This window comes from Manis pentadactyla, chromosome 4 (assembly GCF_030020395.1).
Source record: "Manis pentadactyla isolate mManPen7 chromosome 4, mManPen7.hap1, whole genome shotgun sequence".
Lineage (NCBI taxonomy): Eukaryota > Metazoa > Chordata > Mammalia > Pholidota > Manidae > Manis > Manis pentadactyla.
The window spans coordinates 155,537,719-155,555,952 of record NC_080022.1 but is presented as its reverse complement, the minus strand read 5'-3'; the positions used below and the strand labels follow the sequence as shown (position 1 = coordinate 155,555,952).

At 33.7% G+C, this 18,234-nt stretch overlaps 1 protein-coding gene across 1 annotated transcript in view; it reads right to left on the bottom strand.

Moving 5' to 3' along the window:
- Positions 1-18,234, bottom strand: part of BCAS3 (BCAS3 microtubule associated cell migration factor) — a 623,923-nt gene that overhangs the window by 427,781 nt on the left and 177,908 nt on the right. Inside the window, exons 11-12 of the mRNA XM_057499516.1 lie at positions 15,028-15,104; positions 11,951-12,034 (exon numbers count right to left, since the gene is read on the bottom strand). Of these exons, the coding sequence (XP_057355499.1) occupies positions 11,951-12,034; positions 15,028-15,104 (161 nt within the window). The remainder of the gene's footprint in view (positions 1-11,950; positions 12,035-15,027; positions 15,105-18,234) is intronic.

Here is an 18,234-nt window from a genome sequence, read left to right as displayed (position 1 = left end):
CTTGCCTATGGCAGCTACAAACACGAAACATGGAGGCTTATACCTGTGCACTCCGCCCACTGGCCCTGGCAGTGGAGACAGACACTGAGGCCGAGCAGCAGGAAACAGCTCTTTCCTCCAGAAAGGCACCAGCACCACTCCCCGGCAATCCCTGCCATCATGCCATGGACTGTGCAGCTCCAGAGTGCACCACTTTTGGGCACTAGGGGGTGCCACATTAAAATATGATATGTCAAAGGGACCTAATTCAAACCAAAATCCCACAAACACCAGAAAGAGCACCAAGTGTAACTGAACTCATCAAACTTCCTGAAAGAGATTTCAAAATAAAAATCATAAACATGCTTATGGATGTACAGAAAAGTATTCAAGAACTCAGGGAAGGATTCAAGAGTGTGATTTAATCATTATACAATACAGTATCTCAAATGAAACATACACTGGAGGGATTTAAAAGAAAATTAGATGAAGTAGAGGAGATGGTAAATGGAACAGAAATTAGAAGAGGAATACAAAGAAGCTGGGGCACAGAGACAAAAAAGGAACTCTAGGAATGAAAGAATATTGAGAGAACTGTGTGACCAATCCAATCAAAACAATATGTGCATTATAGAGATACCAGAAGAAGAAGAGAGAGAAAAAGAGATAGAAAGTGTCTTTGAGGAGGTAATTATGGAAAACTTCCCCAGTCTGGGGAAGGAGATAGTCTCTAAGGTCTTGGAGGTACACAGATCTCCCAACACAAGGGACCCAAGGAAGACAACACTAACACACATAATACTTAAAATGGCAAAGATCAAGGATAAGGACAAAAATATTAAAAGCAGCTAGAAAGAGAAAAAAGATCACATACAAAGGAAAACCCATCAGGCTATCATCAGACTTCTGAAAAAAACCTTACATGCCAGAAGAGAGTGGGCATGATGTATTTAATAAACTGAAGCGGAAGGGGGCCTCAAATGAAGAATACTCTACCCAGCAAGACTATCATTTAAATTTGAAGTAGGGATTAAACAATTTCCAGAGAAGCAAAATCTAAGAGAATTTATGTCCCACAAACCGTCTCTACAATGTATTTTGAAGGGACTGCTATAGATGGAAGTGTTCCTAAGGCTACATCGCTGTCACCAGAAGAAATAAAACCACACTAAAGAAAGTAGAGCAATTAATTACCAAGCAGATGCAAAATCGAATCAAGTAACCCCAAAGAAAGTCAAGAGATAGACAAAGAGTACAGAATATTATACCTAATATATAAAGAATGGAGGAGGAAAAAAAAAACAGCACTTAGGTTGTGTTTGTAATAGCATACTAAGTGAGTTAAATTAGGCTGTTAGGTAGTAAGGAGTTACCCTTGAACCTTTGCTAACCACGAATCTAAAGCCTGCAATGGCAATAAGTACATACCTACTGACAGTCACCCTAAATGTAAATGGTCTTAATACACTAATCAAAAATCAGAGAGTCACTAAATGGATTAAAAAAGCAAGACCTATCTTTATGCTGCCTACAAGAGACTCACTTCAAACCCAAAGACATACACAGACTAAAAGTGAAGGGATGGAAAAAGATATTTTCATGCAAATAATAGGGAGAAAAAAGCAAGAGTTGCAGTACTTGTATCAGACAATATATACTTCAAAACAGAGAGAGAAACAAGAGATAAAGAAGGACATTACATAATGAGAGAGGGGTCAGTCCAACAAGAGGATATAACCATTATAAATATCTATGCACCAAACACAGAAGCACCTACATATGTGAAAAAATACTAACAGAATTAAAGTGGGAAATAGAAAGCAACGCATTCATTTTAGGAGACTTCAACACACCATTCACTCCAAAGGACAGATCAACAAGACAGAAAATAAGTAAGGAGACAGAGGCTCTGAAAAACACATTAGAACAGATGGACCTAACAGACATCTACAGAACTCTACACCCAAAACTAGCAGAATACACATTCTTCTCAAGTGGACATGGAGTATTTTCAAGAACAGATAATATACTAGGCCCCAAAAAGAGCCCCAGTAAATTAAAAAAAGATTGAAATTGTACCAACTAGCTTCTCAAAACACAAAGGTGTGAAATTACAGATAAATTACAAAGAAAACAAAAAAGCCCACAAACACATGGAGGATTAACAACATGATAATCAATGGATCAATGAACAAATTAAAACAGCAATGAAGCAATTTACAGGGAAAAATGACAACAACAACTCAACACTGCAAAATCTGTGGGACACAGCAAAGGCCGTGCCAAGAGGGAAGTACACTGAAATAAAGGCTTACCTCAGGAAAGAAGAACAGTCCCATATGAACAGCCTAACTCAAAATGAAACTAGAAAAAGAACAAATGAGTCCCAAAATCAGGAGAAGGAGGGACATAATAAAAATTAGAGCATAAACAAATAAAATCGAGAAGAATAAAACAATGGAAAGAATCAATGAAACCAGGAGCTCATTCTTCGAGAAAATAAACAAAATAGATAAACCCCTAGCCAGATTCATCAAGACAAAAAGAGAGTCTACACACATAAACAAGATCAGAAATGAGAAAGGAAAAATCACTATGACCACCACAGAAACACCAAGAATTATGAGAGAACACTATGAAAAATTATATGCTAACAAACTGGATAACCCAGAAGAAATGGACAACTTTATAGAAAAATACAACAACCTTCCAAGGCTGACCCAGAAAGAAACAGAAAATCTGAACAGACCAATTACCAGCAGGGAAATTAAACTGGTAATAAAAAAACTACCGAAGAACAAAACCCCTGGACCACATGGCTTCACCGCTGAATTTTACCTAACATTTAGTGAATACCTAATACCCATCCTTCTTCAAGTTTTCCAAAAAGTAGAAGAGGAGGGGATACTTTCAAACTTATTCTGTAAGGACAGCACCAGTCTAATACTAAAATCAGACAAAGAAACCACAAAAAAAGAAAATTACAGACCAATATCCCTGATGAACATAGATACAAAAATACTCAACAAAATATTAACAAATCTAATTCAAAAATACATCAAATAGATCATCCAATATGATCAAGTAGGATTTATTCCATGGAAGCAAGGATGGTACAATATTAAAATATCCATCAATATCATATACCACATCAACAAAAAGGAAAGACAAAAACCACATGGTCAACTCCAAAGATGCTGAAAAAACATTTGACAAAATTCAACATTGAATCATGATAAAAACTCTCAAAAAAATGGGTATAGAGGGCAATTACCTCAACATAGTAAGGGTCGTATATAACAAACCCACAGCCAACATCATACTTAACAGTGAAAAGCTGAAAGCTTTTCCTTTAAGATTGGGAACAGGACCAAGATACCCACTCTCCCCACTTTAACTCAACATTTTTCTGGATGTCCTAGCCACAGCAATCAGACAACACAAAGAAATAAAAGACATCCAGATTGGTAAGGAAGAAGTTAAACTGTCACTGTTTGCAGATGACATGATACCCTAAGGATTCCACCCCAAAACTACTAGAACTAATAACTGAATTTAGCAAAGTTGCATGAATCAAAATCAATACATAGAAATCCATTGCATTCCAATATACTAAAGATGAACTAGCAGAAAGAGAAATCAAGAAAACAATTCCATTCACAACTGCATCAAAAAGAATAAAACACCTAGGAATAAGTCTAACCAAGGAAGTGAAAGACCTATACCCTGAAAACTATAAGACACACATGAGAGAAATTAAAGAGGATACCAATAAATGGAAATACATCCTGTTCTCATGGATAGGAAGAATTAATATTATCAAAATGGCCATTCTGCCTAAAGCAATCTACAGATTCAGTGCTATCCCTACCAAAATACCAACAGCATTCTTCAACGAACTAGAGCAAGTAGTTCTAAAATTCATAGAACCAAAGACCCCAAACAGCCAAAGCAATCCTGAGAAGGAAGAATAAAGCTGGGGGATTACGCTCCCCAACTTCAAGCTCTACTACAAAGCCACCGTAATCAAGACAATTTGGTACTGGCACAAGAACAGACCCATAGACCAATGGAACGACTAGAGAGCCCAGATATAAACCCAAGCATATATAGTCAATTAATATATGATAAAGGAGCCATGGGCATACAATGGGGAAATGACAGCTTCTTACAGCTGGAGTTGGCAAAACTGGACAGCTAAATGCAAGAGAATGAAACCGGATTATTGTTTAACCCCATATACAAAAATAAATTCAAAATGGATCAAAGACCAGAATGTAAGTCATGAAACCATAAAACTCTGAGAAGACAACATAAGCAAAAATCTCTTGAATATAAACAAGAGCAACTTTTTCCTGAATACATCTCCTTGGACAAAGGAAGCAAAAGCAAAAATGAACAAATGGGCCTAAATCAAACTACAAAGCTTCTGTACAGCAAAGGACACCATCAACAGAACAAAAAGGTATGGGAGAATATATTTGTAAATGACATATCTGACAAGAGGTTAACATCCAAAACATATAAAGAGCTCATATACCTCAACACCAAAAATGCAAATAACCTGGTTACAAAATGGGTGGAGGACATGAATAGACAATTCTCCAAAGAAATTCAGATGGCCAACAGGCACATGAAAAGATGCTGCACATCGCTAATTATCAGGGAAATGCAAATTAAAACCACAATGAGATATCACCTCACACCAGTTAGGCTGGCCAACATGAAAAAGACCAGGTACAACAAATGCTGGTGAGGATGTAGAGAAAGGGGAACTCTCCTACACTGCTGGTGGGAATGTAAATTAGTTCAACCATTGTGGAAAGCAATATGGAGGTTCCTCAAAAAACTAAAAATAGAAATTCCATTTTACTCAAGAATTCTACTCCTAGGAATTTACTCAAAGAAAACAAGATCCCAGATTCCAAAAGACATATGCATCCCTATGTTTATTGCAGCACTATTTACAATAGCCAAGATATGGAAGCAACCTAAGTGTCCATCAGTAGATGAATGGATAAAGAAGATGTGGTACATATACATAATGGAATATTATTCAGCCATAAGAAAAGAAATCCTACCATTTGCAACAACATGGACGGAGCTAGGGGGTATTATCCTCAGTGAAATAAGCCAGGCAGAAAAGACAAGTACCTAATGATTTCACTCATTGGTGAAGTATAACAACAAAGCAAAACTGAAGGAACAAAACAGCAGCACACTCACAGACTTCAAGAAGGAACTAACTTCAGCAAAGGGGAAGGATGGGGAGAGGGTGGTTGGGGAGGGAGGGAGAAGGGAATTAAGGGACATTATGATTAATACATATAGTGTAGTTGGGGCACAGGGAAGGCAGTATAGCACATAGAAGACAAGTATTGACTCTATAGCATCTTACCACACTGATGGACAGGGACTGCAATGGGGTGTGTGGGGGTGGGGGACTTGATGATATGGGTGAATGTTGTAACCACAATAGATCATGTAAAACCTTCATAAGATTGTCTATCAATGATACCTCAATAAAAAAATTTTTTTTAAAACCTAAGTTATGTGTGACAATTTTTTCTTTTTTGTGAATCTTATTATCTGATTATTCATAAATGCATTAGCAAATAACAATGATAAAGTGACAGGCTGTGTTTGTGTGTGTCTGAAAAGGAAGAAAGGTAAAACAAAGAGAAAATGATGTTATTGGTAAATATTGAGAAAAGATTTAATCATTAGAACCAAAATAGTCGTCTAAATTACAAGACATATCAAAAATTATGTAAAATATTCAGAAATAATTGTTTTCCAAGTCTCAAATTGTGAGGAAAAGTTTTTATTAAAATACTGCAAATTAATCTTAAATAATGTGACTTTAAAAAATAATTATAGGAAAATATGCTCACCTATGTTTGGCATATGCTACAGCTAAATCTTAAAATTAACATATACATGTTATTTCAAACATTTATGTATAAGTAGTATGCAAGGAAAGCTGGTTATAAAGGCCTAAATGTGACTTAAACAATATTTAGATTGGAATTTTTCAAAAAGGTAACAAATTTTCCAAAGAAATTTTCCATTAAAACACCATATTTCTAACACTAATAATACATGGATTATCTTACTGTAGCTATGCTCCAAGAAACTTTTACTATGAACTCAGGATTGGTCAAGGCTCTTCACACAAATGATCTCTACAGATTTCCTCAAAAACCTCAAATTTATAAAAGAGAAAACTGAAGATACAGAAGTAAACAACAGTTCAAACAAGCAGCCAATGACAAAGCCAGAATTCAAAACTAACTAGCAGTTATCTCCAAAGCCTGATTTTAACCACTATCCATTATTGCCTTGTAACTATTCCTGTTACTACTGTGATCTCACACTTTATGAATTCAGAATAGAGATATATACTCTGGAGGGAAAAAAGGAAAAATGAAGAGCATAATAGTGTATCCCAATAATACTTAAATAAAAAGACCAGCAACGCCATTTGCTGAATTCAAGGAAAAAGATATTAACTTACAGCTGAATGAAACCAAGAAAAACCCACAAATCAATTGTAATTGTTTTGTTTAGTGCTAAAAACTCAAACTGCGGTGATTATAAAACACATTAGAATTTCACAATTAGCAGCCAAACATTTGTTTCAATAATTCACAAGAAATGACTTAAAGTCTGTTAGAGTGTTGTCAAGAAAGCCTCAGAAGGACCAACAAAATCAGGTGCTACAGTGTATTGATGTCAAAAGCTGGCCAGAAAGCCTGATTAACCTCTAAGATGCTGATGTACTTACTCCATTAATGCTAATGGAGATGCTCCCATTTAAGCGAGCTATCCCTTTACCAAAGAAAAGCCTTTCAGGTTTAAAGTCTTTGGCTGTATATCGTCCCCACTTGCCCTTGAGCCTATTATTTCATGCTCTTACAGCAATGAATAGGAATAAAACTAAAATAACTGGAGCACACAGAGAGTGGGAAGCAATGTATAAGAAAACCAAAACAAACCATAAGATAAAAGGGAAAGTCCATATAAGAGAACTAGGAAAAAACTTCAGAAAGGGGGGAAAACAGAGTAGTATATTTCACAGTCACACGCTCATGTTACATGAAGAGTTATTGGTATTCCATACAAAAATGCTTATGACTACCAGTGGGACTATCTGATTAGTGGACTAAAGTCTAAACCCCAAATTTACCAGTCATCAAATGCACTTCGTACAGTAAGTGACAAAACAGTACTGTCATCATTCATTAACTTTTAAAACAAGGTCTAATGCACGGGGTGAGAAAAATGCTAGAAGTTTTCTGCGTTAGTAAAGACCTTTGCTTCTAGGAGAAATTTCCTTCTATGTAGAATCAAACACATTGATGAGAACTAGTATCCAGAAGGAATACATAAGGTTGTTTGTTTTAATAGTTTTCACAAACCATATTCAGATACCTGAGTCACCTCACACTTATTAGTCTTTTCACTAGATTTTAGTAGAAAAGGTATGTACATACTTGATGATTTCCTCCATACCAAAAAAAAACAAAAAATGAAGGCTAAGCAAAAATTAGGAATAAAAAAATCTATTTGGCCAAGTGGAGATATTAAATTGGAGTGAGTGTCCTCACAATCTGAGGTATCTAAATTAAAATGTGCATTATATTCCTAACTCATCTTAATAAGAGCATCCACATAACTAAACTGTCTCTGTAAGAGAGGTGCACCTAAGACTATAATGAATGTGTCAGATAATCCAGTATGACCAAAAGTTCAAAGGAGCACAGTGCTTATTCTGTTCTGTTGATTTGCCAAAGGGTCACCAGTCATCTTTAAATTTCCTTATGTTGTGTCTGTTGTCCTCTCTATCCATTAGTGCTAATGGTGCTGCTCCCACAAAAGCTGTTAGTTGTCATTAAGAAGTTATCAGATAATGGGGGGAGTCTAGTACCCATAATGTTGCTCATGTAATTGTACATTAAGGATACCAAAATTTATATATATATATAAGTAAGTAAGTAAGTAAATAAATAAATAAATAAATAAGTTATCAGATAACCAGAAAAAACAGAGGCATTTTTATTAAATCAATTTACCACACTGGGGTTAAAACACAAAAGGAAAAATCAAATAGGACACAGTTAAAGGATAACTAGAAAATATGGACCAAGATTTTTATAAATGTACCAAACTAATCCAATTTGAGCAATTACAGTATTTTTTTTCCTTTATCGCTACCACTGAGAATTCATCACTAGTAGATTCTTAATAAGGAAAGTCAAATAAATTACTGGAAAAATTCAAAAGTATAAAGATTAATTTTAATTGCTATTTGAAAATCCAGAAATTATTGAAAAAATATTTCCTCTAAGAAGATCCAAGTACATATACAGTTAATATATTTATACTTATTGTACAGTGAGAGAAAAAATAAAAATTTAATAATCCTTGTATATGACAAAGGGGTTTTGAAGCCATATAAGAAGCTGTCATCAAAGAGAGAAAAATATTAATGATTATTCTTTCAAGAAAAAGTTATTTGGCAATCAATGTGAATTAAGATTAGCATTTTCTTAAGGAGCACATACTACATGGCTTTTTAAAGTTTTCCTGTTATATCTCAAAAAATATGTTACCTAGAAATGATAAAAAGATTAAAAAGTAATAATAAATTTTATTTTCTATTTTTAATAATGACAGGCTAGGTATATCAGATCGATCTTACCAATGAAAACAAGTAGGAAAACTGGGGATAATTTTTTTTAACTCTGATTAGACATATTGAATATTTAACAAGGAAGTGAAGATATACTAGATCCAAATCCAAGAAAACAAGGAAATCCAGGCATGTGAGCTAGGTATTTAGGTCTAGAAGCATTTTAGTTTTTAGAGAGGGCTTCTAAAAGACTGAGTGGTGCTTTTTTTGATAGATTTGTGGAAACAAGTGGTCATCTTCAATGGGATATATACTTAGTGACTTTCCTGCCATGCTTTAGGTTGTGAACATAAAGTGAATACAATAAAAATAAGAGTAAACCAGTAGTAATCAGGCTCTTGCAGCTACTTCAGGTAATTTTATTTAAATAATTTAAGTAATATCAATCCCTGAAATGGGATTAAGATGAGCCAAAACATATAGTGCTTCAGAATTCTGTTATCATCTCAAACTCAGAATTGTTTCTATAGATTTTTAAAATAAATTCTGGCAAATAAGGAATCAAAACATCATAAATGAGAATCAATAGAAACAACAAACTAAAACCATTTAGATATTGGAGTCATCAGAAAGAGACTTCTAAATGGCAATGTTCATTGTGTTTAAACAATTTGGCAGTTTGAGAAAAACAGAATTCTACAGAACAAGAAAACTATTGATATTTACTAAGAGATTTTATCAATGCATATAGTTTCAATTTTATCTATTTTCTCCTTTATTCTATTAATGTGGCAGATTATACTAATTAATTTTCACTAATACACCAGCCCAATTACCCCAACTGGCTTCTGACACATTATTCTTACTATATATTGTTAATTTTTTTCTAATAGTTTGTTTAAGGTTTTTCATATATACGTTTATGAGTAAGACAGGACTTTAGTTTTCCTTTTTCATATTGTTCTTGCCAAGTTTCAGAATGAAGGTGACTTTTGCATCATAAAACAAGATTAGGTATAACCTGACTTTTTTATTCTAAGGGATAGTCCTTGTAATATTGACATTGTTTATTCTCACATTAGAATTCTCTGGAGAAGGTTTCTAGTTCTGAAAGTATCTTTTGAGATTTTTCTTAGTAAACTTTTATGCCCTTACACAGCAAAGTAGAGGAATTATACATGTACATCATAATGAATTTTTACAAGTCAACATACTATAGGAGTATAATGCATAATGTAATAATAACAAACAGAAAAGAATATATTTATAATTATACTACTTAATTAGAGAAGTCATTTACCATGGAAAACTGGAACTGCTTTATATCCCGGAAAGCTAATTTACCTACAAAGTTGCTGATATCCAAAAACATACAGGCAGAAATTACAACTTTGGGGAAAGGAGGAAATCATTCCAACTTTCCAATCTTTCCTATATAAAATATCTACACCTGGGAAGTAAAATGACAGAATCATCCTATTTCTGACAGGTTTTAGTAAAATAATTTAACAGTATTTTAAAAGAAATCTCAAAATATTCAGGTTACATTGCAGTCCAGAAGTACATAGATAAATATCACATAAATATACAAAAAAAAAAAAAATGTTTCCCAAAACATTTCATGACATGTAAGCTAAAAGGGCAGGGTACAATATATGACTGGACTGAACATGTTAAGACTATCAAGAAATGGGTGAGTTGTATATGCATGGTTTTATTTTTCCTTAATTTTATACATGTATAAATAAGAACATATATAAGCATCAAAATCAGGCAAAAGAAATTAAACAAATTAAACATTAGCCACTTTATTCAGGAGTTAATGGCAGAATTTTATATATTGCCAGAGCTAAAAAGAATTCCAATCAACACCAGCTCCATTGGTGACCAATGGCCTGCTTGAGTTGACTGCATTAAGGTGTTGTCATCAACATAATTTATTAGTTTTAATGTAGAAAACATGAGTATATTCCTCACAGTTCACAATACTATGCTGTAGAAAGTGGGGAGTGCAGACTTGTTTTCAAGGCATATTACATCTAGCCTCATGTCAGCATGTCCACTTTCACTAACAGTAAAACAGGGAAACAGTTACTGAATGAAGCAGGTCACTTTCCTTTTATGTAGGCACACAAACATAATTGTAGCAAAGAGGAGCTAAAAATTTGTCTTCCATCACATAACTGAAACTTATTCAAAAGGATAATACAATGAGCTATTTTGATTAAAGTGTATGATACAGATAAGTCTAAAAGGAATCTCATACTTGAAAACGACATCTCATTCCTGTATTTTGTGGATATATTATAAGCTAATTGAATAACGCTGATGATCCCTACTGTCTCAGATTTCTCTATGTTTAAATAACCATCATAGTTTTTGCATACACAATCAGAAAAGTAAGCAATTCTAATAAAGATTTTGAAATCTAAAATATATAGTGCAGTAAGCATGAAGATATTCAGTATTTCTCTTCTGAGTAAAAATATGTAATGCTTCTCTCATCAAAGAAACACATTCTAAAGCACATCATGTAAGCATTTGTGATCAATCTTGAAGTATTTTTATATTTGTTTTACATAAAACAGTGTGACCTTTGATTCCCTCCCTGTGGTTTGCTTTAAACTGTTGTTCTTTTCTGAATAGCTGTGCTTTCTATTACATGCTGTCATTTAGATTCACTATGTCATCCCTATTATTAGAATTGTTTTGTTATATAGTTCTTAATTCAAAAGGACAGTGATTATAAGAATACCTTATAATCAACATAAACTTTATGAGCCATCACCAGAATTAACCCTCACACACACATGGAAAGAACTCACTTGACATACGTGCAGGGGGCAGCCCTGTGACATCAAAGAATCTTTGAACATGCCAGAGGTTTGACTCAAGATTTCTTAAGGAATAATAATCCTTTCATGTCAACAAGATTCAAAAATGTCCAAAGATGCAAAGGAATGTCAGTATAGATAGAATGGTGCAAATCACAAAAAAAAAAGAACCCAGAAGTTACTACTTAAAACATGTAAAGCTTCTTTCAAAAGTGTTGACTAGATAACAGACTTTAGTCTAGCTAAAACACTGAAATATTTAAAATTGGATAAATACAAACTCTCTAATCATTATAAGAGAACATAAAGTATTATTTATGAACCTTAAGAGATTAAATACCTAATCATTTAGTCACCAATTCTCATGATTGACAAAATATTTCTGACTTATTTTTTAAGTTTGTCCCACATTTGTGATGAAAAGGGAAGGAACAATCTCAGTACAGTTCAGAACAAAGGCCTGATAATTATTCCACATTCCCAGAGACTACTGGATACTCACTTTAGCAGCACTAATGACTGTGGCGGTATAAGACTGAATGTTGTCTCCACAGGCTCCACCACGGGACTGATGACATCGAATCAACTGGAAAAAAAGAGAGAGAGAGAGAGACACCAGAAAGTCATTTCTATTAAACTGTTTAACTCTACAGGCTATTAGGATAGAGCTTATTTACCATGCATAATGATGGTGGTGAGTGGGAAAGTTTGCATGAGTGTATTTCAGACATAACAGCTAAAAGCCCTGCTGAGACATTTTTGCCTCTTTTTATAATCTACTGGTGCCACTCAGGCAGTTTCATGCTCAAATACAATTTTTAATTACAAGATGAATGGTCTTTAAGAATTCATAAACTCTGAAATGGCAGGATTTGGGATCTGGCAGCCTTTCCACAAATAAATTTTAGGAACATAATCAAAGGACTTAGATGTGACTTCCAAACATTAAATATTTAACATGCTAACAAACTGGAGATTTTATCCTCTTAATTCCTACATAAAGATTATAAAAAGAAACTTAAAAAAAGAATCTGCATTTTTAATTTTGTCAGTGGAAAATGGCACAAATTATGCATATATCAACTATGACACACACAGTAGCTATCCACTTCAGAGGGCTAACTAGTTTTACTATATTAGAATGAAAAAGACACACCCTTATTCATTTCTAACATAAATAAATCAACCTGCCAGTTTTCAAAGTGAATTACTACTTTGACATACATGATTCTCTCATGTGTTAAGCAACAAACCAGGAGTAAATTCTCCACTGAACCTACACTTCTTAAATTTAGTTTTTTAAAATTAGTCAAATTCTAGCATTAAAATTTTTTAAATAAAACGACAATACTAGAGTTTTAGAACAGCTCCACACTGCAATATGAATTATTAAAAGCCTATTGAATTTCAGAAAAAATCTACCAAAGATGAAAGCAAAAAAATGCTTTATGTATTTAAAATAAGATCATTTACTAAAGATTAATATATAAACCTTGTGTACTTTTACTCTAAAATCAAATTTTTCTTCATCACTGACTATGTATTGAAAAATATTCCTTCAGTGCAAACATAATGTTATAAAGGAATATCTTTAAATGTCTGATATGAGATGGCAAGCCCCCACACTGAATGGTTGCTTAAGTAGATTTCAAGGTTAGTTATGAGAAGTTTTCCAAATGACAGGTGATCAGCAAATGTGATTTCACTTAGGGAAAACAGTTTGAGAAGTGAACATTTCAGCTAAAATAGAATCACTTTTACACACCATTCATTCATTCACAAATACACATGCAAAGAATTATGAAAGTTATCCCTTTGCTGCCTCCTGCCATAAATGCAAGGGAAGACATTACCTTGGAAATACTATCATCTTTGTCCTGCTTTGGGTAATAAAATAATCAAGGATAAATACATGAAAACAAGCAATACTATCACCTTTCCAATTCAACTAAAACCAAGGCAGCATTTCTACATAAACAAAACTAAACCAGAAATTTATTATTTAAAACTTAGATTCAGAAAATTAATTTGCATCTCAGTTCATCAAAATTAAAGAGAAATCAGAAAATTCTGTACTATGAAACTCTATCAAATAGACTAATCGCCAGAAAATAAAAGTAAGCAAAAAAAGCAATGTAAAAAAGCATATATATTATCTTTAGAGAAAGAAAAAAATACATATATAACAGCTAATGAAATACATAAGAATATAAATAAAACATAAATGTAAAAACAAATGTACACAATTATATACAAAATAAAAATTGTACCTACAATGAAGGAAGGCAGAAAGGGAGCAATGAAGGACAAACTAAACAAAGTAATTTATGAACACCATATTTGACTGAACACCTTCAGCTTTACGCAGCGCAGCAATGAGTGGATTACAAGGAAATACTGAACTCTTTTCATTTGGTTTGATTTTTGACGTGGCATAAGTAAGCAATTTTGCAATTACGTTTTGTATTATAGGACTGAAAAAAACAGAGTAAATGTGCTAATGTCAGGGTCTGCCATGCAAAACAGGATAAATAGGAAATGAGAGAAGAAAAGGAAGAATTCTGTGGAAGTATCAATGTGAACTGCTCATTTCTAAGATATATGTGTGTACATGTGTATAAACAGGTGCACTGGTATGTGTGTATGTATGTTTGCCTACTTATAAATATACATAAGTATGTGTGTGTATATAATAGGTATGTTTCTGAACTCTGTCCACTGTAAGGGTGGAGAAGCAAAAAACACCCCAGTAACAATGAGCAGAACTTCTGGACAAAGCTTACTATCCGATACCATTGCCCACTAAAATGAACCAGGAAAATCAGAAGTAGCAGATTCCAGGACTGAGACAGGGAGATATAAGATGAACCTGGTTACATTCTTATGAGAGCAAATAAGGAAAGAGTATTAAAAAAAAGATGAAGGCATGTCATAATGTCATAAGAACTAGCCTAAGAGAGGCTCTCATTGATCAACTCTGGGACAATGTGAGAACCAAAATAATTAAAGACAAAAAAATTAAAAGCCATTGCAAAAATAGGAATATATGAGTCCACATATGCAATATAGAAATATAGAGATAGAAAAAATATAGAAACAGAAAATAGAGAAGAAGGGAAAGAGGCAAAAAAAAATCTCAATTATAATATAGTTAGTCATGGGGGTGAAAGTACAGCATAGAGAATACAGTCAATAATACTGCACTATCTTTCTATGTTGACAGTAACTACAGTACTTGGAGTGAGCATTTAATAATACAGATAACTCGAATCACTATGTTATACCCTTGAAATCAGCATAATATTGTATATCAACTATACTTCAAGAAAAAGAAAGAAAATAGGAAAAACTTTGGGAAAAAAAACTTAAGGGTGAGCCCAAATCCTCATTCTAAGCAAAAAGGGAGATAAGACAATCAAGAAGGGAGATAGGACAATTATTGGATGTCCAATTAAAACCAAACCAAACCAAAGAAAACAAACTAGTAAGTTAAACATTAACTATTGTTGGTAATCACATTAGGAAAATTCTTCAACACTTGCTCCATTACAAATAACCCAAACAGGAGCCACATCTTACCTTGTTTTCTGCATAAGCAAGCCAGCGGCTCCCAAGAGCAATGGGATTCATGTTAGGCCCTGGACAAGGATAGCAGCCTGAAAATTTTCAAAGGGCAATATTCAGAAATTTCTAAATAAATTGTCTGTTGGTGCACCATATTTTGATACCATAAAGACAGAACAATCAAATGCTTTTATTTTTTCATGTCTCATATAAAATACCCATAATACTAGTCATTATTTTAATAGCCAAATGAAGTTCATTTTTTGTCTCTTCTAGTTTCCTTTTGGTTTTGACATTGTTCGAATAAGAAACAAATCTGGGAAGATCTAGTAGTCATTTTTATCAAAAATTGGGTACTTCAAACAGTTATTACTAGAACAAGAGCAAGAAGCTAAAAGGAAATATTTAAAGTTTGCAAGTCTACAATTTCATAGGTCAAGCAAGAATGTTTAGAGAGGAAAGAGAAAGGATACAATTGGAACAAGAATTTAAGGGCAAAAGAAAAAGAAGACATTTACCTAAAAGGAAATGGTGATAGTATGGTGAAAATAAAAAAGAACAAGAAGAACTTAAAGGGCCAATGAGAAGGCCCAATCTACAAAAGGTGCCTCAGTAGAAAGATGTTAGGGAACTAATTTATCTAATTTTATGTATTTACATTAATCACTCAGTTTCATTCTTTTTGCTTTCAGCCCAGCCGATAACAAACTTGTAAGAAGGATTATTTTGCAGTTCTCTCCTTTCAAGAAAAATAAATCACATATTCCTGACAGTGGACACCATCGATGCATGGAATCACCAACGCCATCTTCCTGAACTCTACCAACCAAGACATAACACAATTCAGTCAAGTAGGTGATGTCTATCATGCCAGAGGCTCTCATCTCCCCTCCTGACTATGCCAATAAGATCTGAGTCTAATGCCTTCAATCTGTCAACTACACAAAATAATACTCCACTGTCTCGCAAAACTGCTTTAAAGGACTACTCAAAGGAGACTGCAGAATCAAAGAACACAGAAAGTCAAACCTACAGAACTTCTGGTTTATCATTCCACAAACATCTGCTTAATATTTTCACAAATGTGTTTCTCTAAATGTACACTGGTAGATCAAACTGAGGTTATCTATTTCATTTAGGTCTCAATTTGGAATCTAAATTTATACGATCACGTGATAAACTAAATTTTGTAACAGTAACCTTTTCTTCCTGTGGCAAAAGAAAAATAGCCAAGTTACCTGAAAGTCATGAGCCTAATAGCAAAAAATAGCATGATCTAAACTGGACACTGCATACCTGGCTATTCCCTACCAGTCAGAAAGTCCCTGTCTCTGTTACTGATCCTAAGAGGAATAGAATTATCACTGTATGAGAGTTTCTTATTCAAAAGCATACTTATTAGTGAAAAAAAAGAATAATTAACTACTTTGACATTTACTGTCAAAAACTAAAAACAATTTGTATTGCCTGTGATTATCTTTTGTTTCTTTATTTTCTATCTTCCTCCCACTAGATTACAGGTATATAAGGTCAAGGTCAAGGATTTGTGTCTACTTTGTTCAATGCTGAATCTCCACTGCCTAAAATAATACTTGAAAAACAGCTTCATAAGTATGTTTGAATAAATTAAACAATGCACCTAATTAATCAAAGCATGTTTATAAGTCACTGGCAAAAAAGTCATCTATGTAAGAAAATTTTCCAAATATTCAAATAGTGTGCCTAGCTAAGAGCCAAATATTTTATTTCAAAATATTTTTTAAGAAAAATCTTTCTTAAATATATATTACACGGGTCCCTGCATTCAGAAAGCCATTTGAGTAGCAAAAGATCATCATTCTGAAATGTTAGTGTTGCTGTGTTCACAAGCACTAAAGAAGCACACATTGCCATTGCTTCCATTATACCGTAGTTGTCATTTCAGCCTCTTCAATTGTCATCTATTTTGAGTTTCATCTTTAAGGAATATAAAAAAGATAATGATCCTGAGAGAAAGTACATATGTCAAATGAAATAAAAGTTATGAGCTTTCTAATTTTCTGTTCATTTAAAAACTTCTTGTTTTTGAAGGGGTGTGTTTGGGATGTTTTAGGTGTTTGGAAAATTGTCCTCTGGTTAACTGTGATATTACTACATTCACTGAATGCATGTTATGGACACATACATAGGACAAAGGCCCACTGAAATATTACAAAGACAACACACTCTTTAACATATGCTGTGCAGTATTTACATAATAGATTTCATGATTACATTCCCATTGAGTAAACTAATCTTATTCAGACAAAAATGTATTTTTATATATATGTATACAGATATTAGAGTTGGCGGAATGAGTATAAATATGGTCTATAAAAATGTTTCGCCCTTTTGGAAACCTCCTACATTGGTGAGAATGTAAATTAGTTCAACCATTGTGGAAAGCAATATGGAAGTTCCTCAAAAAACTAAACACAGAAATACCATTTGACCCAGGAATTTCACTCCTAGGAATTTACCCAAAGAAAACAAGATCACAGATTCAAAAAGACATATGCACCCCTATGTTTACTGCAACACTATTTACAATAGCCAAGACATGGAAGCAACCTAGGTGTCCATCAGTAGCTGAATGGATAAAGAAGAAGTGGTACATATACACAATGGAATATTATTCAGCCATAAGAAGAAAACAAATCCTACCATTTGAAACAACATGGATGGAGCTATACAGTACTATCTCAGTGAAATAAGTTAGGTGGAGAAACACAAGTAACAAATGATTTCACTCATTTGTGGAGTATAACAACAAAGCAAAACCAAAGGAACAAAACAGCAGCAGATTCAGACTCTAAGAAGGACTAGCAGTTACAAAGGGGAGGGGTGGAGTGGAGCAGGTGGGGAGGGAGAAAGAAGAGGATTGAGGGGCATTATGATTGGCACACATGGTGTGGGTGGGGAGGTCACAGGGAAGACAGTGTAGCACAGAGAAGACAAGTAGTGACTCTGTGGCATCTTGCTATGCTGATGGACAATGACGGTGGTTGGGTGTGGAGGGGACTCGATAATATGGGTGAATGCAGTGACCACAATGTTGCTCATGTGAAACCATGATAAGATTGCTTTCCAATGATACCTTAATTTTAAAAAATTAGGTTAAATAAATGAATGAAAAATGTTTCCCCCTCTTAAAATATCAAGAAAAAAAGAACCAAATGAAAAACAAATTCCTGTGAATATTAT